This window comes from Suncus etruscus, chromosome 3 (genome assembly GCF_024139225.1).
Source record: "Suncus etruscus isolate mSunEtr1 chromosome 3, mSunEtr1.pri.cur, whole genome shotgun sequence".
NCBI lineage: Eukaryota > Metazoa > Chordata > Mammalia > Eulipotyphla > Soricidae > Suncus > Suncus etruscus.
The window spans coordinates 170,846,499-170,868,668 of NC_064850.1; the positions used below are offsets into that span (position 1 = coordinate 170,846,499).

At 38.2% G+C, this 22,170-nt stretch overlaps 1 protein-coding gene across 1 annotated transcript in view; it reads left to right on the plus strand.

Annotated features, from left to right (window-relative positions):
• LOC126004512 (phosphatidylinositol 3-kinase catalytic subunit type 3-like) overlaps positions 1-22,170 on the plus strand; it is a 180,572-nt gene that overhangs the window by 128,001 nt on the left and 30,401 nt on the right. The window contains 2 exon segments of the mRNA XM_049770921.1: positions 15,162-15,259; positions 15,261-15,331. Of these exon segments, the coding sequence (XP_049626878.1) occupies positions 15,162-15,259; positions 15,261-15,331 (169 nt within the window).

Here is a 22,170-nt window from a genome sequence, read left to right on the forward strand (position 1 = left end):
ATTTATTTTAAAATAGGTTTAGTCATTTCTCGTCTATTACTCAAAAGTTTTAATTAATATTGATTATATATCTTATATATAGTTTACAAATTGACTACTTAGGTTAAATAAATAACTAATGTGAAATTTTTTTTTTTTTTTTTTTGGTTTTTGGGCCACACTGGCGGTGCTCAGGGGCTACTCCTGGCTGTCTGCTCAGAAATAGCTCCTGGCAGGCACGGGGGACCATATGGAACACCGGGATTCGAACCAACCACCTTTGGTCCTGGATGGGCTGCTTGCAAGGCAAATGCCGCTGTGCTATCTCTCCGGGCCCACTAATGTGAATTTTTAATGTCGTTTGTTATAGAGAATACATTTTACTGTTTGAAATTAAAAAACTCCCTATTATATCATAGTGTTTTGTTTTGTTTTGATTTTATGTTTTTTGTTTTTCGGGCCACACCCGTTTGATGCTCAGGGGTTACTCCTGGCTAATTGCTCAGAAATTGCCCCTGGCTTGGGGGACTATATGGGACGCCGAACCGTGGTCCTTCCTTGGCTAGCGCTTGCAAGGCAGACAGACACCTTACCTCTAGCGCTACCTCGCCGGCCCCAAAACTCCCTATTATATCATGAGGCATTTTAATATTTGTTTTTATAGATTTTTTTTTTAACATTTCTTCTATTCAAGTTAAAATTCCTTTTCTCCTATTGTCATTATCCAGGATTTTGCAAGTTCATATCTTTGCGTTTGCTTTTAGTTTGGGAAAAAGTATTTAGAAGTATAGTAAGTATCCCACTGATGTATCTCTGTTAAATTCTCTGGAAAGAGAGGTGCAGAAACAACATACCTAGACATTTTTCTTTAGGATCTTTTGGGGAATTTCTCCCTCATACACTATTCTTCCTTTAAATAGCTTAAGGAGTAAGTGGTAACAGTGCTTCACTGCTATTTATTTTATAATATATACTCAATATATACTGTGGTGATATTCAAGAGGTAAATAAGACTTCTCAGAATTTTTTTTCTTGTGCTTTATGCACTATTAGTTTGATTGATGTTTCCTGTTTGTGCAGCAGAGGGCGCTGTTTATCCACCATAAATGTAAAGGTCTGAAAATTTCCTTTTTCATTGTATTGGCATGTTTAATATAACCTTGAGGCAGATTTGGAGTGACTAAGGTCTCACTTGTTAATATATGAACATAAATTATTTGTACAAGAAATTACAGAGTTTAAGATTCTATAAATTATCTAATTTATAGAAAATATGTAATGTCTTCAGAGTAATTTTCTCAGGGAATAATTTCTTGAGAAATTTACTCAGGGAAATCAGTTGTGGAAATCAAAAGAAGCACAATTTAGATCTAGCTCAACTTGTTTTTAGAAAGGTTTATTGTTTCCCTCTAATTTTTGAGAATTTGAGAAAGAAAAAATCTGCAACTGTACAACACGGCTGTTTTGTTATACTGACTCTGATAGAACTAACATGAAATTAATATGCAAACTGTGGCCAGAGCAGTGGCACAAGCAGTAAGGCATCTGCCTGGCCTATACTAGCCTAGGACAGACCATCCCCCGGCGTCCCATATGGTCCCCAAAGCCAGGAGCGATTTCTGAGCTCATAGCCAGGAGTAACCCCTGAGTGTCACCAGGTGTGCCCCCTCCCAAATAACCCACCCCCAAAAAATTGCAAACAATTGAAAAACAGTTCAGAAATGACAGCAAAGCTGCTGGGTATTGTACTGAATGGAAAGTTAGTTGTAGGTTCTCAGGGTCTCTTATTACTATGATTGTTATCTCTTTTACTGTGAGAAAAGGTGGGGCTTACGATATTTGCCAATCTCAAAAATGAAAAATAATAAAGTCACTCTTAATTGAATATTTATCAGTCAGTGTATTTCCTATCATGATATTTTTAATCAATATGAAATTAAGGATAGTCTTGCGTAGGAGTTAAAAATCTAAAACTCCAAAGTCAGACTTTGGGGGGTTACACTGTACTTCCATTTACTGGAGACTCTGGGTAAATCATTCTCTATGTCTCAGATTTTTTTCTCTTCCAGATGTATAAACAAAAGGAGAGTTTCTTCTGGTGGTTTATAAATAAATATAATATATTCACATATTACAACATGATAGAATTTTGGTGATTAACAAAAATTTCTTAAGGGTTAGCTTATTTATTATAGTGTTGTTTGGTTTATCACCAGAAAATAATCATTGTACCTATAACCATTTATTTGTTAAATATTAATGTTTTAGAAAACTTTTTTCTGTGTTTTTATGTCTATCAGAGAATCAGTAATTCTTGCAGGGTTAAAAATTTCAGTGAATGGGGCCCTAGAGGTGGTGCTAGAGGTAAGGTGTCTGCCTTGCAAGTGCTAGCCAAGGAAGGACCGTGGAAGGACCACGGTTCGATCCCTCGGCGCCCCATATGGTCCCCCAAGCCAGGGGCAATTTCTGAGCGCGTAGCCAGGAGTAACCCCTGAGCATCAAACGTTGTGGCATGCATATATATATATATATATATATATATATATATATATATATATATATATATATATATATATTTCAGTGAACAATTCAGAGCTGTTTGGCCTCAGGATAGCTATTATTAAGCTCTTAAAAATTATTAAAGACCCCCAAAGAGATTTATTTTGGTAAGGTTCATTGGTATATTTTACATTTGAAATTAAAAACCTTTTTTAGAGTGTTGAGTTTAAAGTATACCATTTGCCAGTGTTTTTAACATGCTTTTTTTAATGAAGAATAACTTACTAAAGCAAAATTAATAGTTACTATGTATGGGTTTCCTTTACTTTCTACAAACCTTTTTAACATCTGACTTAATAAAGCATTAGATTTAATTTAGGGGAAGAATGGAAGAGTTGAGTAAGGAAAGGGGAACTAATCAAAAGCATGGAAGCAGAATGAGCACAATAATGAGGTCGTTCACATTTAAATATTAGATAAGTTGGACATTAGGAAATGCTGTTAAATTTAGCAGTATTCTCTTCAACTGAAGGACTATGGATATTTGGGGCCAGAGACGTAAGGTAAGAGTTAAGGCAGTTGGCCGGCATGTGGCCTACCAGTGTTCAGTGCTTGTCACTCTATGTTATCCTGAGCACCCCCAGGAGTGATCCCTGAGCACTAAGTCAGTACCAGCCCTTAATACTGTTGGGCTCCCAAACCAGCAAGACCAACAAAAATAAAAAAAATCGCTGGATGTTTGACAGCAGTTTTAGATAAAAGTTTGGGTCACTTAAACAATAAGAGTAAACTTTGTCACTTCTATTATTTCATGTCAAAGACAAAAGTAGTAATTATATCAATATTCCATTTGTTTTGTATACACTACTGCTTGACTAAGGTCAGAGACTTGAATCAGATCATACTCCCTGAATTTCTTGAACTTCCTCTTTTTAATTTCCTGGAGTGCATTTTTTAAATCTTTACAAGTTTCACTTACAGGTATTAACTTTAATTGTACCATTCCTTTTGGTATGTATAAGATGAATTCTTAAAACATTAATAGCCGCTTTTCGAAATACATGACTCTTTGAACTTGTAGAGTATAATAATGGCTTCATTGTTAGATATGATATCTTTTATGCATTATAATTACGCTGTAATTCTGTTCTTTGAGGATTTTCTTATAAGAAAGAAATACACTTTTTATTTGCAAGCAGTGATCCATAGCTGACTTTGGAATTCCAGTAGTGCCTGTAATGAAATGAAGTGGAGCAAGGCTTTATATTAAAAGCATAGATCTTATCAAACAAAACAGGTACAGTGGGTGATACCATTGATACTAGGTTAACATGATATATTGGTGATGGCTTTGAATAAGAGATTGGTAAGTGAATCTGTTCAAGTGCATCATATATAATATAATCATAATATCAAAATAATCAAGATTATAATTGGGAAGCCTATTGTTAATAAAACAGCATTTATTATTTTAAGTAAAAACATAGTGAGCATACATGTAAATCAATGAGTTACAAGTTCATTTTGAAGGTCTGGAGCGATAGCACAGCAAGTAGAACATTCACTTTGCCTTGCATGCAGCCAACTCAGGTTCTGCATCCAGCATCATGTATGGTTCCTCAAGTCTGCCAGAAGTGATTTCTGAGCACAGAGCCAGGAATAATTACAGAGCTGGTTGTGCCGCCACCCCCCCCATTTGTTTTGAGCAGAAAATAAAATACAAACAGTATATCCATTCAGTTGAAATGAAAATGATGAAATCTTTCATACAAGTTGACTATAGAAATTGCCAAATCTCATAATGCTATCTATCCCTTTTGAACTTTAAAATTTTGGAGATTGTGCTTTTTCAGTGAGTATGGCCATGATTATATTTTTATTCTAAAGCTTTAGAATCATGGGACTTTTGGAAACTTGAAGGCTTATAAATTTCAGACTTCAAATTTATTTCATTGTACTTAGAAACCCCTGGAGACCATTTTAAGATTCTGAAAAGGTGTTTTTCAATTGTGAGTAATATACCAGTATCTTTTAATTAGAAATGAAACCCCTTATCAGCCATAATACACTTTATAATCTTAAATATACTCAGTGTAAAATTCAATATTGTCTTTGCTATTAAATATAAAAGACAATCAGTTTGGAAAGTCGGAAAATTTAATTTAACTCTGTAATAGATGAAGTAACATTGAAACAAATCATTATTTGCAGTAGGCTTATATTACAATTGGCAGTTTAAGTTTGAGTTCATAGTTCTATATCCTTTGTAAAACTTATTTTACTTCTTGATTCCTTACTGCTTCATAGCCTCTATTTAAGACGCTATCATGTGATTTTAAGATATAATTAATACTGGTTTTGTTAGTATTAGCTTCCAGCATTGAAAATCTTCTTACTGTTGATACCAATCCAATAACAAAACAAAATACTGAAACCACAGAACAGTTTAAGGTAGCATTCAAATGATCCAAACTTCATTAACTTTATTATAGTTGTTCATGGAAATGAAGACAAACATCTTAAACTTTAATAACTATTATATTTCTACAAGAAAATACCCAGTACTACAGTGTTATTAGAAGTTTCTAAGAGCCCTACCCAAAAGTAGAGGCAGATGAGCAAGCACTTCTAAGAAGAAACCTGTGGATGGCTTATAGGCTTATAAAATAGTGTTCTTTGGTGTTTATAATTAAGGACATGCAAATTAAATAGCAGTGAGGTGTAGTCTCACATCAGCAATAATGACATGTCAAAAAGACTGGAAACAGCCAGTTTTGTTCAGGAAGGAAACACCCAGTTAGGATTAAAAAAAAAAAAAACGTATCTATCATTATTGGTGAGAAAGTTGAGTGGATCTTTCTGTATGGAAAATTATTTGGAGAATTCTCAAGAGTAAGTCTAGAACTTCCATAAGACACAGAGATATCACTTCTTGGCATATACCCACAAAAAGTTAATTTGTAAAAATATACATGTACTTGTGTTTGTTTTAGTGCTTATAGTAGCTAGAAGAATATGGAAATGACCCACATGTTCAACAATAGGTGAATGGATAAGAGTGATACTTATATGTAAAGCAGTAGAATATTGTATAGCTATTAAAAAAAAAAAAGAAAACCTTATAGTTTCCTGAAACTTGAATAGAACAAGAGAGTCTTATTCTAAATAAATTAGAAACGGTCAAATGACCTCACTCATCAATGGTACATAGCAAAACAAAGCAAGGGAATAGGCGGTATCAAACCTTGGGCTTAGAGTATAAAACTGAGATTATCAAGTCTTTGACAGGGTAGTGGTGTAGGGGAGGAATGCAGAGGTGAGCTAAAATTTACATTGGTGGATTTCTTAAAGGTTAAGTTTAGGCACTTTGGTGGTGGTGGTGAAAGTGAAGTATGCTAATTGTATACATCAAAGTCAAATGTTAACACTATTGTAAGCATATGACCAAACAAACTTATAAATGATAAAGCAGAAAACTAATGTTGCACCTCGTTCTTTTACAAGAGAAGTTGGCATATTAATTTTTGAAGAAGGAAAGATACAATGTAGTATAATGCTCTTGCAGACTGATAATAATTTGGGGATTCTTTTACAAGAGAAGTTGGCATATTAATTTTTTTTTTTTTTTTTTTTTTTTTATTTAATTTTTTTTTTATTTAAACACCTTGATTACATACATGATTGTGTTTGGGTTTCAGTCATAAAAGGAACACCACCCATCACCAGTGCAACATTCCCATCACCCAAGTCCCAAATCACCCTCCTCCCCACCCAACCCCCGCCTGTACCCTAAACAGGCTCTACATTTCCCTCATACATTCTCAATATTAGGACAGTTCAAAATGTAGTTATTTCTCTAACTAAACTCATCACTCTTTGTGGTGAGCTTCCTGAGGTGAGCTAGAACTTCCAGCTCTTTTCTCTTTTGTGTCTGAAAATTATTATTACAAGGGTGTCTTTCATTTTTCTTAAAACCCATAGATGAGTGAGACCATTCTGCGTTTTTCTCTCTCTCTCTGACTTATTTCACTCAGCATAATAGATTCCATGTACATCCATGTATAGGAAAATTTCATGACTTCATCTCTCCTGACAGCTGCATAATATTCCATTGTGTATATGTACCACAGTTTCTTTAGCCATTCATCTGTTGAAGGGCATCTTGGTTGTTTCCAGAGTCTTGCTATGGTAAATAGAGCTGCAATGAATATAGGTGTAAGGAAGGGGTTTTTGTATTGTATTTTTGTGTTCCTAGGGTATATTCCTAGGAGTGGTATAGCTGGATCGTATGGGAGCTCGATTTCCAGTTTTTGGAGGAATCTCCATATCGCTTTCCATAAAGGTTGAACTAGACAGCATTCCCACCAGCAGTGGATAAGAGTTCCTTTCTCTCCACATCCCCGCCAACACTGTTTATTCTCATTCTTTGTGATGTGTGCCATTCTCTGGGGTGTGAGGTGGTATCTCATCGTTGTTTTGATTTGCATCTCCCTGATGATTAGTGATGTGGAACATTTTTTCATGTGTCTTTTGGCCATGCGTATTTCTTCTTTGTCAAAGTGTCTGTTCATTTCTTCTCCCCATTTTTTGATGGGGTTAGATGTTTTTTTCTTGTAAAGTTCTGTCAGTGCCTTGTATATTTTGGAGATTAGCCCCTTATCTGATGGGTATTGGGTGAATAGTTTCTCCCACTCAGTGGGTGGCTCTTGTATCCTGGGCACTATTTCCTTTGAGGTGCAGAAGCTTCTCAGCTTAATATATTCCCATCTGTTAATCTCTGCTTTCACTTGCTTGGAGAGTGCAGTTTCCTCCTTGAAGATGCCTGTAATGTCCTGTAGTGTTTTGCCTATGTGCAGTTCTATATATCTTATGGTTTTGGGGCTGATATCGAGGTCTTTAATCCATTTGGATTTTACCTTTGTACATGATGTTAGCTGGGGGTCTAAGTTTAATTTTTTGCAAGTGGCTATCCAATTGTGCCAACACCACTTGTTGAAGAGGCTTTCCCTGCTCCATTTAGGATTTCCTGCTCCTTTATCAAAAATTAGATGGTTGTATCTCTGGGGAACATTTTCTGAGTATTCAAGCCTATTCCACTGATCTGAGGACCTATCCTTATTCCAATACCATGCTGTTTTGATAACTGTTGCTTTGTAGTACAGTTTAAAGTTGGGAAAAGTAATTCCTCCCATATTCTTTTTCCCAATGATTGCTTTAGCTATTCGAGGGTGTTTATTGTTCCAAATGAATTTCAAAAGTGTCTGATCCACTTCTTTGAAGAATGTCATGGGTATCTTTAGAGGGATGGCATTAAATCTGTATAATGCCTTGGGGAGTATTGACATTTTGATGATGTTAATCCTGCCAATCCATGAGCAGGGTATGTGTTTCCATTTCCGTGTGTCCTCTCTTATTTCTTGGAGCAGAGTTTTATAGTTTTCTTTGTATAGGTCCTTCACATATTTAGTCAAGTTGATTCCAAGATATTTGAGTTTGTGTGGTACAATTGTGAATGGGGTTGTTTTCTTAATGTCCATTTCTTCTTTATTACTGTTGGTGTATAGAAAGGCCATTGATTTTTGTGTGTTAATTTTGTAGCCTGCCACCTTGCTATATGAGTCTATTGTTTCTAGAAGCTTTTTGATAGAGTCTTTAGGGTTTTCTAAGTAGAGTATCATGTCATCTGCAAACAGTGAGAGCTTGACTTCTTCCTTTCCTATCTGGATTCCCTTGATATCCTTTTCTTGCCTAATCGCTATAGCAAGTACTTCCAGTGCTATGTTGAATAGGAGTGGTGAGAGAGGACAGCCTTGTCTTGTGCCAGAATTTAGAGGGAAGGCTTTCAGTTTTTCTCCATTGAGGATAATATTTGCCACTGGCTTGTGGTAGATGGCCTTCACTATATTGAGAAAGGTTCCCTCCATTCCCATCTTGCTGAGAGTTTTGATCAAGAATGGGTGTTGGACCTTATCAAATGCTTTCTCTGCATCTATTGATATGATCATGTGGTTTTTATTTTTCTTGTTATTGATGTTGTGTATTATGTTGATAGATTTACGGATGTTAAACCAGCCTTGCATTCCTGGGATGAAACCTACTTGATCGTAGTGGATGATCTTCTTAATGAGGCATTGAATCCTATTTGCCAGGATTTTGTTGAGGATCTTTGCATCTGCATTCATCAGTGATATTGGTCTGTAATTTTCTTTTTTGGTAGCGTCTCTGTCTGGTTTAGGTATCAAGGTGATGTTGGCTTCATAAAAGCTATTTGGAAGTGTTTCTGTTTGTTCAATTTCATGAAAGAGTCTTGCCAAGATTGGCAGTAGTTCCTCTTGGAAAGTTTGATAGAATTCATTAGTGAATCCATCTGGACCTGGGCTTTTGTTTTTCGGCAGACATTTGATTACTGTTTTAATTTCATCAATGGTGATGGGGGTGTTTAGATATGCTACATCCTCTTCCTTCAACCGTGGAAGATTATAAGAGTCCAAGAATTTATCCATTTCTTCCAGGTTCTCATTTTTAGTGGCGTAGAGTTTTTCAAAGTAGTTTCTGATTACCCTTTGAATCTCTGTCATATCAGTAGTGATCTCTCCTTTTTCATTCCTGATACGAGTTATCAAGTTTCTCTCTCTCTCTTTCTTTGTTAGGTTTGCCAGTGGTCTATCAATCTTGTTTATTTTTTCAAAGAACCAACTTCTGCTTTCGTTGATCTTTCGGATTGTTTTTTGAGTTTCCACTTCGTTGATTTCTGCTCTCAGCTTTGTTATTTCCTTCTGTCTTCCTGTTCTTGGGTCCTTTTGTTGAGCATTTTCTAGTTCTATTAGCTGTGTCATTAAGCTACTCAGGTAAGCTCCTTCTTCCTTCCTGATGTGTGCTTGCAAAGCTATAAATTTTCCTCTCAGTACTGCTTTTGCTGTGTCCCATAAGTTCTGAGAGTTTGTGTCTTTATTGTCATTTGTTTCCAGGAACCTTTTTATTTCCTCCTTGATTTCATCTCGGACCCACTGGTTATTGAGCATGAGGCTGTTTAACTTCCAGGTGTTAAAGTGTTTCTTCTGAGTCCCTTTGGAGTTCACAAATAATTTCAGAGCCTTGTGGTCAGCGAAGGTAGTCTGCAAAATTTCTATCCTCTTGATCTTATGGAGGTATGTTTTATGTGCCAGCATGTAGTCTATCCTGGAGAATGTCCCATGTACATTGGAGAAGAATGTGTATCCAGGTTTCTGGGGATGGAGTGTCCTATATATATCCACTAGGCCTCTTTCTTCCATTTCTCTCCTCAGGTCTAGTATATTCTTGTTGGGTTTCAGTCTGGTTGACCTGTCCAGTGTTGACAAAGCCGTGTTTAGGTCCCCCACAATTATTGTGTTGTTGTTGATATTATTTTTCAGATTTGTCAGCAGTTGTATTAAATATTTTGCTGGCCCCTCATTCGGTGCATATATGTTTAGGAGAGTGAATTCTTCCTGCTCTACGTACCCCTTGATTAATATAAAATGTCCGTCTTTGTCCCTTACAACCTTCCTGAGTATAAAGTTTGCATTATCTGATATTAGTATGGCCACTCCAGCTTTTTTATGGGTGTTGTTTGCTTGGATAACTTTTCTCCAGCCTTTTATTTTGAGTCTATGTTTGTTCTGACTATTCAGGTGCGTTTCTTGTAGGCAGCAGAAGGTTGGATTGAGTTTTTTGATCCATTTAGCCACTCTGTGTCTCTTAACTGGTGCATTTAGTCCATTGACGTTGAGAGAAAGAATTGTCCTGGGATTTAACGCCATCTTTATTTCAAAATTTGGTGTGTCTTTTGGGTAGTCTTGTCTTAGATTAGGTCTTTCAGTTTTTCTCTTAAGACTGGTTTTGTGTCTGTGAAGTTTCTGAGCTGTTTTTTGTCTGTGAAACCATGTATTCTTCCATCAAACCGGAAAGTGAGTTTTGCTGGGTATAGTATTCTGGGTGAAGCATTCATTTCATTCAGTCTTGTCACAATATCCCACCACTGCTTTCTGGCATTGAGCGTTTCTGGTGACAGGTCTGCTGTAAATCTCAGGGAAGCTTGCTTGAACATGATTTCCCCTTTTGATCTTGCTGTTTTCAGAATTCTGTCTCTATCTGTGGGATTTGTCATTGTGACTAGGATGTGTCTTGGGGTGGTTTTTCTGGGGTCTCTTTTGGTTGGTACTCTTCGGGCATGCAGGATTTGATCACATATATTCTTTAGCTCTGGGAGTTTCTCTTTAATGATGTTCTTGACCATTGATTCTTCCTGGAAATTTTCTTCCTGGGTCTCTGGGACTCCAATGATTCTTAAGTTGTTTCTGTTGATCTTATCATAGACTTCTATTTTCGTCTGTTCCCATTCTTTGACTAATTTTTCCATTGTCTGCTCATTTGCTTTAAGTTTTTTGTCCAATCTCTCCTGCTGTATGGAATTGTTATGTATCTCATCTTCCACAGCACCAAGTCTATTCTCAGCTTCTGATACCCTGTCCCAGAGCTTATCCATTTTGTCATTCACTTCGTTTACTGAGTTTTTCAGGCCTGTTAGTTGACATGTTATTTCAGTTTGGAGTTTTGTCATTTCTGCCTTCATATTTTCTTGGTTCTTATTAGTGTTCTGTTCAACTCGATCCATGGTTTCTTGGAGTCTGTTGAGCACCTTCCATATTGCTAGTCTAAAGTCCTTATCTGAGAGGTTGATTAGTTGTTCAGTCATTATCTGGTCCTCAGAATTGTCATCTTCATTCTCTATGTCTGATGCTGGCCTGCGCTGTTTCCCCATTGTCACATTTGTATTGTGGGTTTTTCTACGTGTTGTAGTGGTATTCATTGTCTATATGATGTAGGCAGCACACTCCTCTGGCTCCTCCCTTTCTGGATGGGCTGACTTGCCTCTAAGGGAGGGGAGTCCTCCGTGGATGAAGCCTCACACTGGGTCAAATCTTAGGCCCGAGCATGTAACAGAGAAGACAGTCCAGAGAGAAATGTTTGCTTCTGTGATATAGCGCCGTTCTTAGTGTGATTTTTCCTTCTTGTTGCAATGGAGTTCTTTCCTTAGAAAGAGTGCACGGCCGCGTAGCGAAGCGGAGCGGCCGTGCTCCTCTGAGCCTCTTTTTGCCCCACTCGCAAGAGTTTCACGCAAGAGGACAGTAGACAGACATAGACAGGTCACACTCACAGTCTTTCACAGCTGAGCCCCACTGGGCCGGTGTACTTTCGCGGATTTTCCCCGCCTGGTGTCACACACAGGGAGCCTGGCATATTAATTTTTGAAAAGAAGGAAAGATACAGTGTAGTATAATGCTCTTGCAGACTGATCATAATTTGGGGATTCAGGACTATAACAAAGACAGAAAAGATTTTTGATGATAATATAATACTCTTTTTTTATATAATATAATACTCTTTTTTTTAATATAATTTTTATTTTGATCATAGTGTCTTACATATTGTTGACAATAACATTTTAGGTACACATTTACATAAAATCAGGGGGGATTCCCATCACCAAATTGTCCTCCCTACCCCTCCGTTTTTGTCCTACCTCCCATTTCCTCTTCCCTCACCCCCAGGGCGGCTAGAATATGTGGTCCCCTCTGTATCCAACCCACTACTTAGTAGTCTTGCACCTGTTTGGTCTTGATGCCTCCCTTATCTCCCCCTCTAACTGTAGGCAGGACTAGCTAGTTCAAGTTGCGTGGTTTTGCCTGAAAAAGAGAAGATAAATAAACTGGGGTAAGAGTCTAATACTCCAAAAATGGGTGGAATCCTTCTAGAGGCTCTCATCATCGATTTGGGAGATGAAGGAGAGAAAGAAGGTGAAACACTCCACCAGTACCAAAAAAAAGTGTCAATTATCCAGTGAGGACTCCAGCTATATCGATAAGCACCACAAAAAAACAGACGAAAAACAAAGCAAAACAAAACAAAACAAAAAAAAAAAAAAAACAAAACAAACGAACCAAAAACAGGCCATGGTCTTGAAATAAGAAACATGGCATAGCACATAACGAAAGAAAAGAAAAGAAGAGAAAAAAATAAGTATAATTGGGGACAACGATTTCAATAATCACACCCAAACAGAGAAATCGACCAAAATAGATAGGTAAATAAAAATAATAATAATAATAATAAATGAAGGTTATATATATATATATATATATATATATATATATAATAACCAAGGTTTTGTGCTTTTTGTATTTTTGTTTTTTCCCCTCCTGCCCTGGCACAGTAAATATTGGGGTCATTCGAAAAGGAATTCACTTGGCCTAAGAAATATGGGGTTTCTCCGTCCTTGGAGTATACTGTCATGGGATCAGCTCTAGACTTTGCTCAGGATCATTTTTTCTCCCGGTGGTGTTTTTTTGGTGTGTGGAAGACTTCTGTTCTGTCCAGGGTGATACACTCAGAGCTCTGTGTTTAGAGGTCTCAGTATCTGCACAGATCCTGAGGTGGGACTTATGATGAAGTCAGTCTTTGTGGTTCTAGAGGTTCTGTTACCTCAGTGTCGTTTTAATCCATCTTCTGTGGTTGGTGACCTTGGTCTTTGCACTGAACCTAGGATGGCACCCTTTGGTAGGTCCAAAAGCTAAGATCGTGACTTACAGATGACTGGCTACTAGAACCACGACCAGACAGTATACATCTTGGGACCAATAAAAAAGCCCTAGTTTAGGGTTTGAACTATGACTTGCACAATAAGCATGATCCCCAGTCCCAAAGGTCTGACAGAGACAACTGCAACAGAATGGGGCTTCTGGAAGCACAAAGAAAGACGCTATCCTAGGTGCCATCCTACGTTCAGTATAATATAATACTCTTAATGGTTCTAGGACTGATGAAATAATAGTATAGTGAATAAGACACCTGCCTTACAAGCCACCAACCAGGATTTGATCCTCAGCACCACATATTGTCTCCTAAGCCTGCTAGGAGCGACTCTTGAGCTCAGAGCCTGGACTAAGCCCTAAGCACCACAAAGTGTAGCTTCAAAAACAGTACCAAAAAGAGTTTAGAATGAGAGAGAGAAAAAAAAGTGAATAATTTTAATATATAGTTACCTTATTATTTTGATAGGACTAGTCTAGGTAGGAGTCTTGCTAATAACTAGCCATCTAATTTTTGCTGATTTGGTTAGCCTTAGGGTGGCTTGTTTTATTTTCCGTTTTTTGGTGGGACAGAGCTATCGTTTGATTCTCTGTAGCTTCCTTGTTCTCAATATCTAATCATAAGTTCTTGTTATCTCACTTCCCCCCACTTTTCATTTACTTTTAAAAAAGTTCTTTAGACAGTTACCAACTCCAATTTGGACAAAACATTTTAGGCTTGGTATAAGGAATTTTATTAAAAAGTCAAAAAACAATGAAAAGGGCCTCAGGAGATGTATTAATGAAATACAAAAGGAGTGGGCAGGTTGCCAAAGAAAAGGTTTTGATTGCTATTTTAGTGGATTCCTTTCTTCATTCAACAATGAATGTGTGCTGTCATTCTGGAAACTGTTCTGAGACTCCAGGTAAGGTAGTTCATGGAACAAACAAGAGCTCTGCCTTGGTGGAACTTAAATTGCAGGATCCATACAGCTGCCTTTTGTGTTAAAATATATGCCTGCTTTAGCTCTGCTTGCAAACTAAAGTTGCTTTATTAATTCTGCGATGAATCACATCTTCACCATAGTGCAGTGCTTCACATTTTTACCATGTGAATGTGTCGATCACATTCTTTTATACCTGATCTATGAATTCTGATGAATAACTACTCTGGAGCCTGTCTTCATGGGCTTTGCAACTGTGCTCAGCTCTTCATAAATGCAAATGTTCTGTTTCCTCATCTCCAGCTAATGAATGACACAGATTAGTTCAAAATAGTCAGATGGTGAAGTCAATGGTGTGATTTGAATATTGGACAGGGTTGGAATGAGGGATGGGAAAAAGGGTTCATCACAAGAGTATTGGAAAGACATGTCTGTGGTATGAAGGTCAATTTGCTTAACCTTAACCTTTAAGAAATCTACAAGCTAGTAGGGCCGGAGCAGTGGCACAAGCAGTAGGGTGTTTGCCCTACCACAGTTCGATCCCCTAGCGTCCCTTATGCTCCACAAGCCAGGAGCGATTTCTGAGTGCATAGCCAGGAGTTACCCCTAACGTCACTGGGTGTGGCCCAAAAACCAAAAAAAAGAAATCTGCAAGATAGTAACTTAGATTTTTTTCCAAGATTTGACCATTATGGATTCTAGAGTTCTAAAAGTAGACTTACTTTTGTTTGCTGTGGATTGGTTTTAGGGATATAAGCATTTTTATTCAGGGTTTGTTTCTGGCTCTGTGCTCAGGGTTCACTCTTGGCAGTGCTCTGGTTACCATATGTGCCGGGGATAAACCGAGTTAGACATATACAGAACAAACAATTTAACCCCTGTATTATCTATCTTACCCAAGAGGTTTAACTTAATTAATATTACTGTTAGGTGATTTGAAACATTGTTTCATCTGAGTAAATAGGACTTAATCTAAAATATACTAGAGTCCCTTCCCAAAGCTGAGGTTAAAGAGTCAAACAACTTAATAGACTTTATCATAAACTAATTAATACTTTTGAAGAGATTATGTTTTCACCAGTCAAGTGAGTTCTGGTAACCAGTTTTTTAGAATATTCTGGAAACAAATGTGTTTCTTATCAACGTCCAGGCAAACTCTTCCACATAGACTTTGGATATATTTTGGGCCGGGATCCGAAGCCACTTCCCCCTCCAATGAAGCTAAATAAAGAAATGGTGGAAGGAATGGGGGGGTACCCAGAGTGAGCAGTACCAAGAATTCCGAAAACAGTGTTACACAGCTTTTCTCCACCTTCGACGGTAAGTTGATAGTCTTTTTGTAATTTGGGCTCGAGCCATGATAATATAGCAGGTAGGGTGCTTATCTTGCACACAGATACCCCGAGTTTGACTTCCAGTTTTCCCTTGAGTTCCCAGGTCCTGTCAGGGGTGATCCTTCAGCGCAGCTTCAGGAGTAACCCCTGAGCACAGCCACTAAATCGGAAAGGGGAGTAAGGACTTTGTAATAGCATCACTCTTACAAAATAATTCAAGACAAATAGTATTTGTCTTGTTTGACGGGGGACACTAGCTGTGCTCAGGATTTCCTCCAGGTTCTGTACTCGGGAGCATTCCTGGTGAGGCTCTGGGACCATATGTGGTGTCAGGGATCAAACCTGTGTCAGCCTGTGCAAGGTAAGTGTCCTACTCACTGTGCTACCTGGCCCAGGTAGCAGTGCCACGTAGTTGATAGTACTTAAATAGTCTGGTTTAAAGGAAAAAGAGTCTCTTGCTTCTTTCTAATTTTTTAATAGCTAAATGGCCAGAAAGCAGGAACTGACTTTACACAAGATGGGGCAAATATAGGAGCTTTATACTCAGATCTTATTTCAGCCAATTGTGAGGAGTAAAATTGCTACATTGGGTTCTTTTCCATGCCTCCACCTGACTTCCCACTTGTATATCAAAGAATGAAACATTTGCCTTCCAGCAATATAAAGCTGAATTGTTTTTATTCTTTAGCAGCCTAATTTCTGCTTGCTATCTAAGTGCATTCAGAAGTTTGTTAAATGATTGAAGGATAAATGTTACAGAAGATTTTCTTTCTACTTTGTACCTCAGTCAACCATTCTTCTGAAAGATGTTGATTTTTCTTTATCCTCTCTTATTTCTCCAGTACCACTTTATCGCCATTTCTCTCCTCCTAGATTACTTACGGCTGAACATCATGTATCAAGCTGAAAAAAAAATTAAACAGTTTATTAAATTCAGAATAACTGATGTTTACTCAAATGATTAGGATTGTTTGATTCTGTTTTTAGCCTAACGGTACAAAATTTTAAATATTCTTTTTTAGCAAAAATTCCAGTAAGAAGATAGAGCTGATGGAAATACCTCTAGTTGGCATTGTGGGCTCTATCTTCTCTTTGTAACTTCAATTATTCTTATAGTAGTTAGTACATAAATACCTGAAATATGCTTCTTTTTTAGGGGGGCCACATCCGGTGACACTCAGGGGTTTACTCCTGGCTATGCTCTCAGAAATCGCTCCTTGGGGACCATATGGGATGCCGGGGGATTGAACCTAGCTTGTCCTAGGCTAGCGCGGGCAAGGCAGACTCCTTACCACTCTGTGCTACTGCTCCGGCTCATGAAATTTGCTTCTTGAATAATAGCCTTCAGTATTTGTCTGAGAACTAGAATTTCTGCTTTGGGTGATGACATATTCCCCAAGTGATAGTGGACCTGCCGATACCCAGAGAATATCTGTTTTATTATTTTTTAATTTTTGCAATTTCTTAGTAGACGTCCTTCAGTTTCTAACATGCACATACAATTTTTTATAACAGTCATATTATTTTCTCATAGTTAGCTGAGTTGCTCACTTTGATTTTCTATAAATGCTACAGTTTACCAGTGCACTTTTAGAGAAAGAGTTCCACTTAACATCTAAGAATTTTAGGATAAAATAGTAGAAGCCTACAGAAAACTAGGTGGAGATCTCAGTAGAGACAGGATGATGTGAAATAACTAGAGGGAAAAAAATGAAGTTGCTGCTCTATCTTGTTGAAAGCAAAGAATGTTTTATGAACTACCATTGATGGTGTGATCAGAAGCAGTTGAATAGAAATGGAGAAGTAGCAAATGAGAAAACGAAGCAAATTTTAATGTGATCTGTAATCTTCACTACACAGCAAAAGCAGAAAGGGTCATTCTCTGTTAAATCTAAATGAGAACTGTTTTGTTTTAAAATTTCGTACTTCGGGCCGGAGAGATAGCATGGAGGTAAAGCGTTTGCCTTTCATGCAGGTCATCAGTTCGAATCCCGGTGTCCCATATGGTCCCCCGTGCCTGCCAGGAGCAATTTCTGAGCCTGGAGCCAGGAATAACCCCTGAGCACTGCCGGGTGTGACCCAAAAACCAAAAAAAAAAAAAAAAAAAAAATTTCGTACTTTCCTAATGTTTTTTCAATTTTTATTTTTGAATGCAAAATGGTTGATGCATGGTTCAGATAGTAAAAATTGCCTTTATAACATGAGAAATAACTGGTTAGTCACAAATGTGTTTAAAGTGAAGGTTATATTTCATTTTTATTTTAAGTCTAGAGTAGAGTGACTGTTTTATGATTTTTGATGGATGCTGATCACTTTCTGCAGCAAGATACATTTGAATAACAATGGGTCACAGGGACATTTTATAAATTTTATTTAAAGAATATGCATCATATAATTGACATAACTCATCTTAATTTGTTTCAAGATAAGTAGGGGAAAGTTTTGAAAAAATAGAAAATAGAAAAACTAAAAAGGAAAATGGAAGAGTAGGGAAAAAAGAAGGAAAAGCTCAGTAGCAAGTATATTTGTGAAAATTATTGTCTCCAATAAAGTCATTAATGCAATAGAAGATTTAATTAGTAAGCTCTTTTTTAGAAAAAAAATGAGATAAAAATACAATAAAAAGGTATGTGTGTGGAAGTTGAGTTGTTGTTTGCATAGACACAGCAACAGTAGTTGATGAATTCATTTTTTGAGTTCTGGCATCAGTAATTGCGACCCCCTAGGACCCTGCCCACAGGGTGGATCACGAAGTAATTCGTGGGTCACGAGCAGGATCCAACCTAAAAAGGAGGAAAGAGGCTGAGAAAGAAATGAGCTCAAGTCAAGCTTGCTGATCAAGAGCTATATTGGACGGTGGACAGGAAATATTTTTGGTGAGTTTAGGGATCAAATCCTCATTGTAGGGAGGAGGGGCTGCCCTAGCAGGGTACTGCCTGTGATCATAGGAGGCAAGTTCATCCTCCAATATTTGAACATCTTGAGGATCAAGAGTTTCATCTGCCGGAGGAGCATTAGCAAGGATAGGATAAAAACCTTTAGAGGGATGTATGGGACTTGAGCAGTCATTTAACAAAAGATTGCCTGGGCGATCGGCAAGACTGCTTGCTCTGGATTGACTGCAAGAGGCAGCATCAATATGCACTTCAACTTTCTTAAGGATTTCCTTTTTTAAAGGAATCAGAATCTGCATCAGTGATTATTTGTCCTAAAATATTCCAATAGAACTGCATGACCTTCTAGTAATTTTTAATATAATTTTTATTTTGATCATAGTGGCTTACTTATTGTTGACAATAATATTTTAGGTACATATTTACATAAAATCAGGGGGATTCCCATCACCGATTTGTCCTCCCTATACCTCCGTTCTCGTCCTACCTCCCATATCCTCCTCCCTCACCCCCGGGGCTGCTAGAATATGTGGTCCCCTCTATACCTAGCTTACTACTTAGTAGGCTTGCACCTGTTTGGTCTTGGTATCTCCCGTGTTTCCTCCTCTAACTGGGAGGATAGTTCCAGTTATGTGGTTTTGTTTGAAGAAGAGAAAAGTGATTAACTGGGGTAAAAATCAAATATGCCGAAAATGGGCGGAATCCTTCTAGAGGCTCTCATCATCAGTTTGAGAGATGAAGGGGAAAAAGAAGGTGAAACACCCCAACAGTACAAAAAGAAGTGTCAAATAAAATATCAAGTGAGCACTCCAACAATAAAGATAAGCACCATATAAAAGCCATGGTCTTGAGATTAAAAAAAAAAAAAGGCAGAGCACATAAAGAAAGAAAAGAAGAAAAAATAAATAAATATAAATGGAGACAACAACTTCAGTAACCACACCAAAACAAAGAAATCGACAAAAAGTAGATAGGTAAATAAAAAAATTAATAAAAATGAAAAATATTTTGTGCTTTTTGCCCTTTTTTCCCCCTCCTGCACAGACACAGTAAATATTGGGGTTATTTGGAAAGGAATTTCCTTGGCCTAAGAGATACAGGGTTTCTACACCCTTGGAGTATATTGGCATGGGATTAACTATAGACTCCATTCAGGTTCACTTACTCTCCCCTTGGTCCTTTCGTGGTGTTTGGAAGACTTCTCCATCCTGGGTGATAAAATCAGACCTCTGTATCTAGAGATCTCAGTATCTGCACAGGTCCAGGAGTAGAACTTATGATGAAGTCTTTCTTTGTGGTTCTAGAAGTTCTGTTCCCTCAGTGTCATTTTAATTCATCTTCTGTGGTTTGTGGTCTTGGTCTTTGCGCTGATCCTAGGATGGAACCTAGGATAGCGTCTTTCATTGTGTTTCCAGAAGACCCAGACTATTGGAAGTGGAGATCATGGTTGTTGTGCAGGTCGTAGCTCAAACCCTAGACTAGGGCTTTTTATTGGTCCCAGGATGCATACAGTCCGGTTATGGTTCTAGCAGCCAGTCATCTGTAAATTGCGATCTTGGCTTTTGGACTGACCAAAGGGTGACAAGTCTTCTGATTTTGTCTTATCATTAGATGGTGAGGTAGGATAACCCACTCTTAGGTCAAGTTGTTCCCATTTTCCTCATTGTCAGGATATCATATTAGAGCTGGCACTTGTTGGTGGCCCAGCAGTATTAAGGATGTCTCGGATGGGATTTGTTTCCTGTAGCTGTTGTGAAGAACTGTGTCGTTTCTATGTATAGGATCCAGGGTTCAAGGCTGGACGGATGGTGTCTTGTGTATGTAAATATTTTAGGGGTTTATTATGTTACTGACCCTACCCTGATCGGTGATTGTGCCCTACCCTAGGGTGTGACCTGGCATTCTGCCCCCACCCTAGGGTGGTACCTGATTCTGCTTCCACCATTGGGTGGTATCTGATCCCACCATTGGGTGGTACCTGATTCTGGGGGATAAAAACAAGGGTCTGTGGAAGGCGAGAGGCTTTTGACTGGAACTTAAGCTGAGTCTTTGGACTTCAGTCTTGTCCACCGAATAAAGCTAATATTTCCACAAGCCTGACTGTCTCGAGCTGTTAACCCACCATTTCACCTCAGAACCGTCAGCTGGACAGGGTGGCAGACACGTGCTCCAAGCTGGAAGAGAAAGACCTCATCCTCCATCCCTCCATCAGTCAACCTCTTCAGGGGCTGACTTGCAACAGTGTCTAATCACCTGGGGTCTAAGTTGGGTCCACGTGACATATTTTCAAGGTGGGAGATATCCCTATATTGTAAACAAGTATGAGTTCTTATCCCTAGTAGATAAGAGCTCGTTTTTATATGTAAGATTTCCCCTTTTTTTAGTGTGTCTTTGCAGGGATAAATGGTGCTACATTATATTTTCAGTGCATTTGGGGGTTGAAAGAGAAGAAAACAGAAACAGGTCACACACCCAAAAAAGATAAAAATAGGAATAAAAATATATGTGCTCACATATGTATATGTAGAACAAACATTTAAAAAAATGAAATAAAGTAATTAAAGGAACAAAGTGATGCAAGAGACTACCTTACTTTTGGAGAAAAGCAGGTAAAGAGGTGGTTACAGGTCTTATATTTATGATGGAAGTATAGGTTTCCCCATTGTCTTTTGAGATTTTCTTGTGGTGTGTGGGTTCTTGGGCACCTTTCCATCACACACCCTGACCTTCTTGAGATTGGCAAAAGATTTGCGGCAGGGAGGTCTTGGAAGAGTTCTTGTATTGGGGATACTTTTAGAGCTAAGTCCGGTTTCAAGTAACAGTCCACGTTAGGGGGAGTTGGGAGGGAGGGTCGCGCAGAATGAGTCAGCAGGGGTGTTGGTTGCCTTTTCTTGCTGGGGACAAGATGTGGGTTTGACTGGGTGTCCCTTCGCTTAGGTACTGGGTACTGGTTCGTTGGAGTAGGAGGTCAATCTTGATGCCTAATGGATTAAGAACTGAGGGGAAGAGTTTTAATAAGGTGGGAGATCTGGATGGGATTGAGGGGTAAATGGACAGTCGGATTTCCAAAGAGGGGAAAGGGGAAAGTATATGGAAGGGGCAAGAAAGAAGAAAAGAGAAAATACATTAAAAAGAAAAAGAGAAGAAAGAAAGAAAGTAGAAAAAAAGAAAGTGAGAAGAGAGGAGAAAAGGGGAAGGGAATGCTAGTTTGCTTGAATGTGTTCGATGAGTAGGGCCTGTAGAATGAGTCTGTAGGTCACAGTTGCTGCTTCGGTGGTCTGACTGGTCACGTGCTTCAAATCCTAAAAGAAGGTATAACCTAGAGATAAAGTGTATGTTAAAGAGTTTTCTTGGGGGGCCGGCGAGATGGCACTAGAGGTAAGGTGTCTGCCTTGCAAGCGCTAGCCAAGGAAGGACCGCGGTTTGATCCCCCAGCGTCTCATATAGTCCCCCCAAGCCGGGGCAATTTCTGAGCTCTTAGCCAGGAGTAACCCCTGAGCATCCAACAGGTGTGGCCGAAAAAAAAAAACAAAAAAAAAAAAAAAAGTTTTCTTGGGGCATTCTCATAGAGCAAACTGGATATGGTATCTGGTGTGACTGAGCCCCTAGATGCCATCTTAATTTGTCCACCTTTTGTATCCAAGAACGCCTGTGGACAGAGAAGCTGAGAGGTTATTTTAAATATAGTAAGATTAAGGCATTACAGCATATTGTTATGAGATGTTTCCATTGGAGTCAGTGATTTCCCATGGTATTCTTTACCTGTGATCCTGTATAAGATCCCTAAGGGATTATTATGAGCCTTTGTAGTAGAAAGCTGATTACATACCTGTTCTCTCTATGCTGCTGTTTCTGCTGTTGCTGGTTTCTTTGTGGTATAATGTGTAGTCACAAGTTTGTGTTGTTCCTTTTTCATGTATTTTGGGCACTG